The 16,312-nt window shown below is 30.1% G+C and overlaps 1 protein-coding gene across 2 annotated transcripts in view; it reads left to right on the top strand.

The window, feature by feature from the left end:
• Positions 1–16,312, top strand: part of LOC139514688 (inactive tyrosine-protein kinase 7-like) — a 91,955-nt gene that overhangs the window by 21,537 nt on the left and 54,106 nt on the right. For both annotated transcript variants that reach the window (XM_071304194.1, XM_071304193.1), the window contains exon 3: positions 13,136–13,271. In XM_071304194.1, the coding sequence (XP_071160295.1) occupies positions 13,136–13,271 (136 nt within the window). The remainder of the gene's footprint in view (positions 1–13,135; positions 13,272–16,312) is intronic.

Genomic DNA, 16,312 nt, shown 5'->3' with positions numbered 1-16,312 from the left:
AAAAGTAATTTTGAAGCTAAATTTTGAAATGTTAAGCAGGCTACCGAATACATAAATAAATTATTTATTAGTATTATTATTATATTACATTATTACACTTAGAATTCACTTTTGTCAGTACAAGGGAATAGGTATATATAGTTCAAAATAAAATTACTCTGTCACATAGGGTCTCCTTAACTTACTTACATTTTTCATTAAAGTAAAGAACAGCTGTATTGTGAAGTTAATCTAAAAAAAAGTAGTTTAAAACTTGTAATTGATTTTTGAAGTAAGTTAATGTTGTGCAATGTATTATGGTAGGATATAACAATGGAATAAATGCTGTGCTAGCACTCTTCCCATGTTAAGTGGGTAATCTGAAAGAGAATAAAGTGACTACTTGGAAAGTATTAATGAAGAATAATTGATTCATTTATGATAAAAAATTTGTTGAGATGACATTGACATTTTGTCAATAATATATTATGGTTATTATAACTTGATAAAATGTTTGTTTGGAATACTATTTTTGGTAGTTTACCCGTATCTTAATGTGGGGTTAATCAAACCTTTTAAAATGAAACGCTCTTAATTGTTCAGACTAAACATTTTCGATTAAGTAAATGCATTTTATTGAATAAATGTATAAATCAACAGTTATGATAAATTGAATTTTAACTGTGTTGCTATGTTACTAAGGAAAGACAATTTTTTTTATTTGAACATGTTTACTGAAAGTGTTGACATACGGAAGTGCATGCTGAACTATTATTGATAATTAAAATCTCGATGTTAAAGTGCAGATGAAAATATTAATTGCACCTGTGTTTTTTATGTAGAAAATGCCAATTTACAATGCACGAACCAGCATATTTAAAAAAAAAGAAGTAAAGTTTGCAACCAGAACATTACTTTGAGGAAGAAATTTATGACATCTGGTGTTCTTATGTTAAGAAGTAAACCATAATACAATCATAAATGGCTTCAGAAAAATGTATTTCAGGATTCAAGTTCTGTTTGGATGCAAGGATATTACAATATTTCTAGGAGATGCATGATTTCTTTTGAATTTTTGATATCCCACATTATTTACCATGCTTTACCATAAAAATATTGGAACAAGCAAACAGAAGTTAGATAAAAAGAAAGACTTTTGGATGGATACTACGGACTGCATGACTGCTTGTTTGTATGAATGATTTTTTTTTTTTTTTTTTTAATTTTTAGTACAAAAAGTGTACCAAGGATGTTCTGTAAGTAGATTTTGGTTAATCAGGAAAATCAGTGGTCACAAGAAACCAAGAATGAAGTGTCAATGGCATATCAAAACTATTATTAGGTTTAATCTTTGTCAGACTTAAAGTAATCCAATATGCCTTGCATTTTATTCTAGAGGTGTTCTGTTAAATGTCATATTGCTCTATTGGGAATAGGTTGAATGTACTTAAGAAGAGGTATTAGCAGAAATGTGTAAAAATTGACAAATTGGCATGAAATTGACATATAATGTAGGTTTATCAAACCCACATTAGTATCATTTTTTAAGTCATAAATAATTGTAATTTAATACTTTGCACCACAAAGTATGATAATGAATTAAAAGCAAGAAATCAGGACAACAGATTTCCTAGAACTATGAAAGTACTGAATCCTATAGTATTAGTGATCTAGTAAGTCCATGATACTACAGATACTTGTGTTTTACTTGACAGGTTAACTGGACCTGGGAACAGTATATCTGTATATATGTTCCTGACTGTTTGGCGAGATCTGAATTTATCTTATGAAAGTTTCTGTTCTTTTTTGTTGAACTTTCAATTTTAGATAACTGGTATAGTAAGTGCGATATGTATGTTTCTAAAGCAAGTTTTTGCATATTTAATTGAAGATCTACCGTACAAATTGCTAATTGCTATTTTACAATTCAATATGGCAGAAGACACCTGATCTACCTGAAAATTTTTGTTTTTGTTTTTTGTATTGTTGAGTTGCTGTCAGTCATTGAAATTTCAATACACCTTATCTCTTTTGATTGGTCAAGGACAACTGAGAGAGCGGAGAAAAATTTCAATAAGAACATTTGTATACTGAAATCTTGGTGCAAAGTTTCTGAGCACTTCTGTATTTTACAGAATATTTAAACATTTAAAATGAGGAATAAGGTTAAAAAAGATTATTTCATCTGGCATTGCCACCATTTTTTAAAGGTGGATCGTAAATTTAATTGAATATCATGACATTTTTTTTAAAAGACAGGATATTTGCTTTCTTTCTGTCTTCTATTTTGTTTGACTCTGGGGCATGAAGTCTGACAGGCAGTGTTTTGGCGTGGGAGCTTATTTTCTTTCCATTCTAATACTGGTATTTATAAATTTATAAATTCTACATTTAGTTCAGTTGAGATGAGAAGTACTGTGTTTCTCTTTCACAAACATGACTGAATATTGAACAAAAACTCATGACACTTGAAGAATTGATGAACTTGTTTAGTCGAAGTAGGTGGGGCCTACACCTGGACCGTGTGAGATTTTCATGACAGTATCTCCGTGTTAATCAATTTATTGTTATTAAACCTCACAACACATTTATTAAAGCTATTTAGCTATGAAAATACATTGATTAACGAACTTTAAAGCACTTTAAAATTTATGAAAAAATTATCTGGCTTAGCAGGGGGATTATGCTTTTACACAATGATGACTTCCTTTTAATGCATTTTTTTAATAATAATACTAGCATAAATTTATTATGATAGCAATAAATTAAAAACAGTCAAAAATATATTAACTGAAGGGTTTTGCACTTCATGAGATTCAGCTCTCTATTGACCCGCCATTGAAATGGTTTTCAAATGACTCTGTTGGAAACTTTATAGATATATACAGAATCTTACTCATAATAGTGCCCTTAGTGAGACCGTATTGCTAGAGTTCTTGATATTGTTATGTTTCATCATCTTTCCAGTGGTTTTATGATAAAGTCATACATGTAGATACTATATCAAATAGAGTTATTCTGATAAGAAAAATGGCTGTGCTTTAAACAAGCAAACTAGATTTAACCAATTTAAAAACATAGACATTTTGATGTTGAAATACAAATAGATGGGCTTTTTTTTATAAAACTTAATGTGTAACCATCAAATATTAAATCTTCAATTTTGTTTGCCACTTTAGCAATTTGTTATCTATGCAAGGTTTAAGATGTCATACAATTTATTGGAGATTTCACTTTTAGAATGCTGTGGCAAATTCTGACTATCCCAAACAAGCCTTCATCATATCACCTTGATTCAGATCTGAAAACAATGAGTGAATAACAAAAAGATCTAAACCCCCAAGATATTTTATGAAAAGATCCATCATTCTAATGATTGTCCAAAATACAGGAACTTCATGACACTTTATATCAAAAGAAGCCATAACACAAGAGCATACTTGTTTTAAAAACAGGTGTGCCTGAGTCCATTACCCAAAAGGTCATTGTGTCCAGAAGATTTAATAATAAATCTTGTTTGATGAAATCAATCCACTAAGATTGAAAACAAGCACTTTATACTGTATAAACAAGGTGAAATGAATAACTCTGGACATGCCTTTATCGTTGACCAGCACTGGGTAATTCTATCCCCTTTGTGAAGTGCCAATAGATAAAGCTACTAGCATCTGTCTTATGTTGCCATCCATTCATGTGTTGTTGTCATGATTTTATAAAGTTTAAGGTGGAAAAAGATTACTATAGGATTTTGAAACCTCTGTTTATTTCTGTTGATATCCCCTTGTTTTGTTGATCGGAACAGTTAATCAAGTTTTAAGGGTGTAAAAAGATCAACTACTGACTAAGCTATGTTTTTACTGAGCTGACATTGACCTTGGGAGACTGCTTTAATTTGTTTTAAAAGACTACTATCAGTTCAAGTAAAAGAGGTGCGAAAGATAGCAGGGGGACTTTCAACCTAATAGATCAAAAATAAGCTATAACACCATGGCTACAAAAGAAAAAGACAAACAGATAAACAATGGTACACATAGCACAGCATAGGAAAAAATGTGTAGACCTCTTACAGTTTGTGATTGATTTTATTCAGACATACTGGTACTCAACTTAATGTAATTTCATAATACTGAAGAAAAAAAAAGTGTTGAATTTAGGTTTTGATTGATTTAAAAGTACAAAAGTGCACAAGTTCTTAGTTATTGATATACTTAAAATACTGATTGTAATGTTAGAAATCAAAGATTAGATATGTAGGTGAACTAATTTTTTGGAAACATGTGGATTTCATCAGTGTCATCATTAAAAATATATCTTTCTAAATTTCTGATCAGTTCTGATTTTAATTTAAAAATGATGAGCACAATCATTAGTTGAAAAGATAGCATTAATTGTAAGTTAAGGTAAAGTATGCCATACTTTATTTTAAATGGATCATGTTTGGTATTTTACACCGTCATTGTGTCTTGATACAGTAACACCATCTTTTTGATAAGTTGAACAAATTTTGACTGAAAAATTAAAAGAGGGAATTAATGAAAGAGCACTCAACAACAAGACAATTGGCATAGCGAATGCAAATGGCTTGGAAACAGAAGGAATTGGAAGAAATTATGAAGGCCCATTGCCTTTAAGTTGTCTAAGATTCCTAATGTCAATTGTTTTCTGGTGGATTGTTATCTCATAAGTAATCATCAAGGGTATTTTTTTAACAACCTTCACTACAGAAGAGGGTTTTGGACTGTCAGTCCTGACTTGTACCTTTTTGAAAATTTAGATAATTCATAGGTAATCATACCACATCTCCTCTTTATACCTTTTGCTTTGGCATGGTAAAATTAGTTCCTTCTCTAAGGAATAGGATGAAAACAATTTCATCTTTTAAAAGTTTGATACAGTTGAAAAAGTAGACGGGTAATTGTAGGTAATGTTTAGACCATAGAGTTTTTAAAATATTTTAATTAGACAAATTTGAATTCTGAACAGGTCCGCAGTAAAATTAATTTGGAATTTGGATTAGACTATTGACGTCTTTCTGGAATCTTCCAATGATTGTGAATGTATAATAGACATAACTTGCTGTTGACGACAAAAATAAATGTGATATCATTGAACTTTGATTATGTTATTAATACAGTAACAGCAAATACAATGTGATAAGCTGTAAGAACATGTACAATCAATTTTATGGTTTATTGTTCATCAAGGACAAATTTAAAATCCTTCATTGACAGAAATAAAAACTACAATCCAAAATGACTCTATTTATACTATTTAAAGAAACGATTCCATGTGGACTATATTTTGCTGTCATTTTATTATTTCTAGTGACATGTTTAACTATTCTTGTTTTAGTGTCTCCATTAAATCTCAGAACTATAAATGTTTAATAATCATCCTGATCTCAGATTGTGGTGTTGATAAAAATTGTCCTGTTAATTTACTTCTAAAATGGTTACAAAGTAAAACATTGGTTGACACTGTTCTGGGGCAGATGTTGTGTCCCAGTGCTTTGAATGAAATGTAATAGAGATTGATTAGATTATTGAGGATAACTCTAGGGATTTTTTTAACCTTGTCATTTAAGTATTGGTTGTTAGGTACCCAGATTTATTGTTTACTATGTGTTCTTTTGGACATTGGGTTGAATATAAAGCCGGCTATTGTCCGTCAACTATTGCCGCCATTGTCCGTTAACTATTGCCGATTATGATTGACTGATTATTATGGTGATTTAATGGGTTTTCTGACCATACCAGTGTCAGGTTTCTAATTTTCAGATTAAAAAATTATTGGATACGATTTTTGACAAGCAGATATTGTGTTTGTATTGGAACAAAGCTCTCGGAAAATGTGAACATGTCTGAAGTGACTTCATACTATTACAAATTAAACAATAAATGTCCTATAAAATATATCACCATTAATACAACATTGATTGAGGAAAATATGAGCATGTCTAAAGTCATTAGATATTAACTTAAAATTAAAGATAAACACAGTTGAATTATTGAAGAGAGGATAATTATATTCAATGAATGACCTTAGAAAAGTATAACCAGTACATTTAAATGTTAGTTAAAGGGATGACCTATATAAATTTTACAAATGAACTCCCCTCTTTTCCACACACAAAAAAAACCCATAAACAAGCAAAAACCTAGAAATGGAAAATTATAACCTTGAACTATTAAAAGAATTTTCTGTAACGAAAATATCTATTATATCTTGTTAATGACCATCTGTTGTTGCATCAATATTGCTGCATAATTTTTGAATGATAAATTGAAGAGCATATTATTCTATTTCAGGGCCAATATTACAAATATTGTATTCCCTCAGGTTGGATAATTTTTTGAAGTCCTTCATATTTTTTAAGATAATGTTAAATGACAAGACACTAGGAAGAATACATCAGCGCCCATCATTGTCCATAGAACATGTACCTGTACTTGTATTTTATACTTCTTCTCAATCAATACATTTATATCACTGAAATAGCAGATGTAGATTTTATTTATGAAACAGAAAAATATGCCTCTGATTTATCAAGGTTTTGATTTGAGATAAATTCCAATAGTTTTGTCTTTTTGTCAAAGAGAAAATGTGTAAAACTTCAAAACGCTTTTACTTTAACTAACTAATTTACTTTTGAACATTAAATTTGAGATGATAAATGATTATTGTCAAGTCGAATGCAATCGGAAAATGACACATTGGTATTCTGTAAATCGACAGTAACTTTTCCATGCATCACATCCAAAACACCCATCAAATGTAAAAACTCAACTCGAAATTGTTTTATAAAAGAAAGCAGTTAGTGCTTTTCATGGAACATTGCCTCTGCTTGTTAAAACTTAATTTGACGTTAGTTTTTTGTCATCAATTATTGCAAGGCATTTGTTGGTGGGCCAAAACTGATTTTTTTTGTTATGCTCTCCTTTAATGTTTATTGAGGGATTAAAAATACATTTGTCATTTTTACTTAATGTCCTTGTCTGACATCACAAGTCTATTAATTTGATTAACTGAAAAACAATTTAGCAATATTGTCTTTGGCTATGAAAAAAGGTTATCATTATTTTTTGAATTTTTCTGCTGAGGTAGTAACTAAAAAGCGACAGACTACATGTACAATGTACTAGAAATTTAAGGCAAAATTCTCAAATAGCAAAGAGTCAACAGAAAAGATATAACACATCTTAAATAGCAGTGAAATAGGTTAGAGACAAAGTAAAAGTTATTATGCTTCAGGGTTCATCTTCACTATTCCTCAAGCTGTGTGGTATTTTATAAGAACATATTTTACATATCAGAACTGAAAATGAGTCTGAAAGGTTGAAATCTGAATAATTATTTCGTAGTCTCCAATCAGTATTTTCTCTCATCTTGTCAAAGAAAATTTACGACTTTGACATTTGATTTTTTTTGACTGATGATGTTGTAAGACCATAGTGGTTGATATTTTGACAGATAGTAACCAGAGTTGTGTACAAATTTTGAGCAGCAGGAAGTCTATGCCCCAGTCAGCGATCTGTTGGAAGATAAAACAGGGACATAAAACAGATGGCAACATTTTAATATGCTTTTTACTGTATTTTTATTGAAATGATGCAGGCTAAACATTCCTCTTTTATTGCTAGATAATTTGAACCTATTTCACTACTTCATGAAAAAATGAAAAAGTTAATTGTGCCATTGAAATTGTGTAAGATTAGATGATAAATCATAAAATAATTGATTCTATGACGGGGAGGAGGGGGACTTTCAAAAACCTGAAGATAATGCTTGTGTATACTATTGGTGTGTTGTTTTTAAATATCTTTGTTGCATTAGATAATGAATTAACTGGAAAGTGGCAACTATTAAAAAGAGATCTGTGTTGAAGACCCCTACTTTGACTTATAATGGTTTACTTTTACAAATTGTGACTAATGGAGGGAGAGATGTCTCATTGCCACTCATACCACATCTTCTTATATCTATGTAATTTTAGGTACATGTATTTTGATTCAGTTTTTGTTAAGTCATTAAAAAGAGCTCTTTTTATAAGGGCTGAAATATAGTTAATGAGATATGTTATCCCAATGCAATGAATAAGCCCACCAGATTATGGAGGCTGACACCAGGGTATGATAATTTGGAAGAATCCCTTTGGGAAGTGTACCTTGCCTATTCAATGAATACCGAGTTACAAGCTTAATGGAAGTGCCTTAAATAAGTTGCACAGACACATTCTATAAATTATTTATGCAAATTAACTTATAATTACTGAATCTGCTAATTTGCATAACTGTGTTTACAGCAATTTGATAGTGTATTTTTAAAATCATGAATGAAGTGAAGCCCTTTTAATTGTAAGGATACTTGATTAGGTTGGGTGTAAAATTGAAATGAGGGGAAATGTGAGATAAAATGGCCATTAACTTAGTCTATCTAATCTGCTTTGATTGATTGCTATAGCATGTCATAACATTAACAGTTAGGATGTGCAAGATTTTATACAATGTTGTTAAAAAAAAACCTCATAAATTCAACATGCTTTATAGAATTTGACATGCAGAAAATTGTTGTTGACGTGATATTAATTCAAATTAGAGTGGTAATGTTCTATGATCTAATCTCTTTTACAGCACCTTCACTTGTTAAGGGCATACGATACAGTTACAGGGGAGGTAATGACGTTACTAACGTAAAATGTTATTTTCGCGACGTCAAACTATGACTTATCGGGAAAAGATGCATTTTTCGACTGATTTTTACCGTTCAAACTGATTTAATTTGAAAACGAGTGCTTGGACCCCTATTTTTTAAAACGACATTGTGTTTCATTTTGCAGGGAGATTATGTGGACCAAATTTTATAAAACTGTAAATAGTGCAATTTTTTTAATTTTGATAAATATACAGCAAAAAATTTCGTTTTTTTCTCTATTCATGACCATTTGATAAATATGAGTTATTTTTTTAGGATACTTATAAAATACAGAAATTACAAATTATTTCACAAAAAAACAATTTGTGTTTATCTTTAAGAACATAAAGATTATGGCTTTCTTCTGAAAGGGAAAATACGGCCACAAATCCGAATTTTGAGCAAATATACAAAATTTTGACCTCATTTAACTCAAAAAGTAGCACATGCAGGTATATATATTTTTTTATTACATATTTGATTTAATCAGGCAAAAAAATAGCCTATATAGATATTTTCATCAAACTGTAAATACAGGATCAAAACTGTATCGTATGCCCTTAAATATGTTAGCTGTTTTGGGCTGTAATACATTGGTCTCTTGCATTTAAAAATCTGAAAAGTTTACTACTTGTCTAATAATGGTTTCCTTCCCTTTTCCAAATTGTTCCCTAGTGGCAGTTTTAAGCAATACATTACACATTCACCTGAAACTTTTCCTCTATTTATCAGTATTCATAATAGCTGTCAGAATAGACTGTTGCCACCAGGGGAGATAATTATCACCTAGGTATATTACTTTTTTGTTGTCCATCATGGCTGTTTAGCCCTCAGATTGATTTGAGCTGATTTATGGCCATCAGATGTCCCTTCCTCTATTGTGTGTGTTTCTTTATAGTTCATTTAGATGTCCTTTCCACAATTCTTTATGTTGGTAAGGTGATCATTAGAGAAAAAGATAGAAAATCGTCCATGTAGGTAAACAACTTTGTTACAATGTTATATGAAAGTTTTCTTGCAACTTCAATGTCCTCACTGATCAGTTTTTACAAATCACCATAATTCAGTTTGTATACCCAAAGTGATTAAAAATCTCTGTCTGTCTGTCAGTAAGTATCCTATTTCTTTTGCTTTTTTGTGCTGAAAATAAAGGTATTCGTTTGTTTCAGCACATGTATAAAAAAAGATTGACACATGATTTTTCAATGAAAAATTCATTTGATTTAAAAAAAAAAAAAAGAAAAGAAAAGAAAGAGCGATTTTTTTTCAGACATAAAAAAAATGCACTATCATGTAGTGTACAAAGTTTAGCTCATCTTACTTAAAGTACTAATCTCATTTTCCCTTTCATGGTGATATTGATAGGTTTTGTATGTGTCAGTAAGTAAAATATGCTTTCAAAATCAGGAAATGTTATGAAAAAGGTAAGAACACCCCTGAACAAATAGCTATGTAGTAATAACTTAAAACCTCATCTTGGTATGAAAAGCCGTCAATAAATAATGGCAGGCTTGCATGACAAGCCAACTTGTTAGATAGCCATTTTTAGATAAAATTGTACATAATATACATGTCAGCGATACTATAACCTGCTATTATAATAGAACTGTTACAAGATTTCACAGAAGATTAACTCCTTCGGAAGACATTTGACCTCTGATTGTTGGATACGTAAATTATACCTTTTGTGGTCTTTTTTCGATTGAAAAAAAATCTAGATATCATTTGCGACAAAAAAGACTTTTGAAGATCATAAATCTGAAACTGATTACAGAGATACAGATGTACTCTAACATTTATCATGTACATGAAATTTTCTGAAGGAGTTTGTAGCGATGATTTATATGTTTTAAGTCTGATGCTGCATTGAAATAGATATTATCCTACAAATTATAGGGTTGTTTTTTTACTTGCCTTCCATTATGATTGTTATATAACTAATAAAGGATTGGCAATGCAGTTAAAAAGAGAGGTAAAGTTACCAAGATTTATTATCAGCTGAAAGATGTCTGCATATGGTATTTCATTGTTTTCCGTCGATCTGTGCACATTTTATTTATATGTAACAAACTCTTCAATTTTTCAATTTTATTTTATCATAAAGAATTCTATCAGGAATTTTCTTGTTGCAAGAGATGAAACAGTGTAACAGTTTAATAGGTTGTTACACAAATTAGGTTTATACTAGACTATATAGAGATAAATGAGAAAATTGAGTTGAATTCTCCTAATTGAAAAGCTATTCATTTTTAAAATGTCCATTTTAGAAACATTTCTAAGGGTTATCTACCCTGATCTGTTGTTAGGTGATCTAAGTAATCATGGTGCCTGACAGTACCGTTGGATATTGTCTGCCAACACATTACTGAAATAAGTATAGATAATGGTCTTGCATTAAGATGGCGACATTGGTCACTTTAATTGAAAGGATTAAAGGGGGCCAGCTGTCATGACATCCACTGAAACATGTGATTTATAGAGCAGTTACACTGAATGATTGATTGTGTACTCGTTTGAGCTATTTATTATTATAAGGAAATAATTGAACACTTTTGCAAGGATTTGATATATATATCGGTCCATTCAAAAAAAGGATTTAACAAACGCCTTATCTTTACAAGCAAATTAAGTTGATATACCGAAATATATATTGGTTATAGCACTGAAATGTAAGACACCTTTACATGAAACACTTGTTCTCTAATTACTTGTAAAATATCTCATTATCTTGGATTGTGCTAATTCTTGCTTCAGCTGATAGGCTTAACAACAAGTGTTGTATGGTCAATTAGAAAGTAAAAAAATGTAGGGAGCTGTCAATCAGCTGACAGTTTACAAGTTCTAGGATCTCTTCTAGTAACAAATCAATAATGAAGAATGGCAAACAGTTGTCTTTAGCATTGGTTAAAGTGATAAATTACTGGACAAGCCAAACAACCCACCACTTACATATATGTATATAATGTTTGGTTCTTTTGTTGGTTTTTTCTGTATGATGTATTGTAAAATTACTATGTTGATTTATGTATGCCTTCAACCCATATGGGTACAAATGTGCATTATATTCAATAAACTTACACAGGCAAATTTCACCTCAAACGAGCTTATATGTGAAACTCACGTGAAATCAGTTTATGTGAAACTCAGGTGAATCTCATATGAAACTCATGTGAATTTCACATGAAAATCACATAATATTTTTTCATGTGAAATTCACATTAATTTTTAAAGTAGAGTATTTCAAATAACATCTAAATTTTCAAATTTAATTAAAATCATGAAAAATTTCAATTTTTTTGTTGTAAATTTCTCGCGAAACTCATGTGAAAAATTTCACATCAGATTCATGTGAATCTCAATTTACATGAAATTCACATGAAAATTTCATGTGAGTTTCATGTATAAGCTCGATTGAGGTGAATTTCATTTGAGATTCATGTGAAATTCATGCCTGTGTAATAGAACAGATTTATATAAAAAATTGATATTCTAAACAAATTACTAATCAAAAGTACAAAAAACACAAAGTAAGCAAACAAAAATTTTTTGTAAAAAAATCAGCAAAGCAGTTTCTAGAAAACATTCTGTATGTATGTGCATGTCCCAAGTCAGAAGCCTGTAATTCAGTGTTTGTCGTTTGTTGATGTGTTACATATTTGTTTTTCGTTTTTTTTTTTATTATAAATTAGGACATTATTGTTCTCCTTTGAATTGTTTTACATATGTCATTTCGGGGCCTTTTATAGCTGACTATGCGGAATGGACTTTGCTCATTGTTGAAGGCCATACAGTGACCTATAGTTGTTAATTTCAGTGTCATTTGGTCTCTTGTGGAGGGTTGTCTCATTGGCAATCATACCACATCTTCTTTTTCATATATGATTACTATTTCTCTTTTATAAATCTTTAGTGAAAATGCGTTGCTGCAAGATTTAAAAAAAAAACTCTCCTATTTTGATTGATGGTAGTTTATATACCCTAGCTGTTAAAGATTACGCTAGTTTATACATTCAACTTAATTGTTGATTGAAAATCTGCACATGCTTGGATCGATGTCAGATATCTGTTTAAAATTCAACTCTTCTTCTGTTTTTGTTTAAGAATTTAGATTTTTGTAGATGTAGTATATTTTCTTTTCAAAATTATCACTACCGTTGAGACCAAGTGAAAATGGATTTTTGACAGAATGCTGTTCTATACAGCAGGTGTATTGAACATTTGATTCCGTTTTTTATCCAAGACAAATAAATATTGTTATTGTCTGGAAAGTATAAGCAGTCGTATAATTGTACTTTAAACTATTTTCCATTCAGATTTATCAGTAGAATAAATAATTGATGGTAGAATTACATACTGCATTTACATGAGCACCTGCAAGTTTAGACGTGATAATATGTGGAAATAAAACTTTTTTAGCTTATTTTCAAATTTGATAAAAATTTGTTGTAATATTTTCTCTTTACAGGGATTGATCAAAAAGCAACTGTAGAATTAAAGAGACCAAAGGCAGAGAATATAACATTGGGATCAGAAATACTTCTAAAATGTCAGATTACGGGAAATCCTGAGCCTACCTATCTCTGGTACCATAACAAATTCAGGTAAAAAGGGAATTATTGTAAATAAAAATCAAATATTGCAAGCATATATCATTGCAATTTCGACCTGTCCAACTAAATTTAGTGATTAATTATTGCAATTTCAGGAAATGCTTTGATATACAACTATATATATGTCCCGAATCAAAATGTGAGTTCTCAATGATTATTGGCTTTGATATAAACCTAGAAATAATTTCTAAATTTACAGTAGTTCAAAAAGTTTAACTGTACTATAGTACATACAAATTCTCAAAAACAATGAAAAATCTTAACCTAGAATTTAAGCCTAATGAAAACAGGAAAATGAATGTCAACTTATTTGACTTTTGAAGTGTTTTCTGTGGGGATTACAGAAGAATGAACTTGATGCATGTGCCCTCAAGATATCAGGATGCTGCAAAATGTAATCAGATTAAATTGCAATTAATTTTATGACATGATTGCATTTTCATTTATTGATCTATTTGAAAGGGCACATGTATTTTACAATTATCAGTTTGAAAATCAAGAATCATGTTACCATGACGAAAAAAACAATAATTTTGTATTTTGAAATTATTTTTGTCATTAGTTCAGCATTAAGTCACGCTAAAATAAAACTTTTAAATTAACTTGATTTCTACAATTATTCATGTGAATAAAGTGTGTTCAACCTGCGTCTATATCATAACAGGAGGATACATTTCCTTTATTGGAAAAGACAGGTTCTGTACAGGAAAAACTAGTACCACAGTACCCAGTGGTGTAAAATTATATCTGAAATTCAATGTTACATCTTCAAAATAAGCCATTGTCCATGAATTAAACTATTAAAATCTTATCTATTTAAGTTTAACAACATTAGTCCGTTAGCAAATTTCTTGTAGGTACAATAATTTTTTGTTGCTCTGTGACCATTATGCTAATAAGTTCCAAAATTTCAGTTTTGTTGGGGTTTTTTTCCTTGAATATTTGAGTTTTTTTTGTTTAAATATTTTAGATGTGGTGCATTATCTATTAAAAAGCATCTGTTTTCAAAAGTTTGATAAAATAACTTTAATACCTTGAATTCTTAATATGAGGTGCAAAAACTGAAGTGATATCAGAGTAACTTAAATTGCACCTAGTTATAGTTATAATTTATGATGGTGTTTCTGTCTGCTGGCTTTATCCCCTGTAGATCATGGATGGCTCAACAAGGTGTCAGTATAACTAATAAAATACTCATAAAATCTACTGAGGCTTTCAAAATTTAAAACATTTTATGCATTTGGGCTAATTTTTTGATATCCTATTTACTCTGGCTTTAACTACAGGTAAAAGCTAAGGTATTTTGTCTGGTGTCAGGTTACTGCCATGTTGATCGATGCTATAAAAAGACAGTTATATGGACATTTAATGTGTTTTCTGCAATAAAATTTGTCTTTATGAGCAGAAAAAGATGAATTTATATCAAATTTGCATGAAATTGTGTGATAATTTTATAAATCCCTATTTAAAATCAATGATTGGATCATTTATGTCTTAAAGATTTTAGCAGTGTTTACTGAGAAAACTTATAAAAAAGATGAACTATAAAGATAGAGTGAAAAATTGAAAATCATATACATGACAAGCTACTAATAGATAAACTAGAATGAATTTTTAATTGTATCTAATTCCAAACATATTTTATTTAGATTGAGCAATGATATCAAAGAGTTTCCATATTTCTATCAATTTCTGAGGATAAATTTATATGATTAGAAAAAAATGTTTACATTGAAGTTGCAGCAGTCAAAAAAAGGGCAAACAAATGTGACACAAGGATTTATTTCACAAATAAAGTGTGTGCATGACTTTACTCTACTTTTGAAACTGTTCATACTCTGATTTTCAACTTTTCTATGTCATAACTTCCTACACCTACACTTTAATGGAGAAATTAAAGGAATGATGTAATCACCTTTCCTAACTGTCCAATGTTATATTCAAACAGAATAAATTTAATAAAAATGATTATTCACTATGTTGGCTAATGTATCCCACCAGCTGCTTATTATCAGATTTTATGAAGGTCAGTTGTAGAGTGTATGACCACACATACTTAGGCCATGATACATTATATCTATCAAGAAGATAGAGATTTACATGTTTAAGTAGATTATTTATGTTATGGTTATCAAGGCAGAGAAGTGGATATGTTGTGGATAATAGTCAGACTATGATGTAGTGGTGATAAATCTCCTTCCCTATTAACTTCTTTGCTCAAGAAAGATGCCTTCTTGGTGTTAGGATAAGCAGTTACCCTTCCATTGTATTTTTTAAAACATAAAATTTTGTTATTCAGTTATGATATTTTCTGTTATAATATCTTGGGTAATGCTAAAGTTTAGAAATTATCCCTGATCATTCAGAGGTCAAGAGCCTTTCTGCTTTTCTTTGGAAATCTTTGTTTTTTTCCAAAAAATAGACAAATCTTTTTGATACAATGAATTGAGAATTTTTTTTTCCTTCAGATGTAACTCCGTCTTATTAAAATTTAATGGAAACCCCATCAAAAAAAAGGAACATCAGTTAAACATAATAAAACTGACAAACAACCATAATACAACTATTGATATTTTGATAGGTTAATTTGGTCTTAACAGAGATTGTGAAAAATGAAGATGTTGAAACAGGAAAAAAAAAACTATAAGGCATTCTTAATAAGAATACTAGTATCTGGTACAAATAGATTTTATTTGGTGCCGGCCCTGTGCCTCATGCCAATTATCCATTAGGGCAAGTTGACATCTTTTCATTTATTTCTGTGGAAGAGGCTACACGAAGTTGACCCTTAACAGTGTCAAGTGTCTGTATATCTATAAACTGTGATAATGTAGAGCAGTTTTAAAGAGCAGCTCAAACAAAATACTTTTAGGAACTGGCAAACTTCACATGAAAAGCCACAAGTACTTTTTACAATATTTATTTTAGTCACATTTCTGACAAATCTTTTTGTTTTTATCAATGAGTTGTGAAATGGAAACTTTTGGCAAGTACAGAAATATTCTAGACTTGAGAATTTCTTTAGGAAAAAT

This window comes from Mytilus edulis, chromosome 3, assembly GCF_963676685.1.
Source record: "Mytilus edulis chromosome 3, xbMytEdul2.2, whole genome shotgun sequence".
NCBI lineage: Eukaryota > Metazoa > Mollusca > Bivalvia > Mytilida > Mytilidae > Mytilus > Mytilus edulis.
This window is presented reverse-complemented; position numbering and strand designations above follow the sequence as displayed.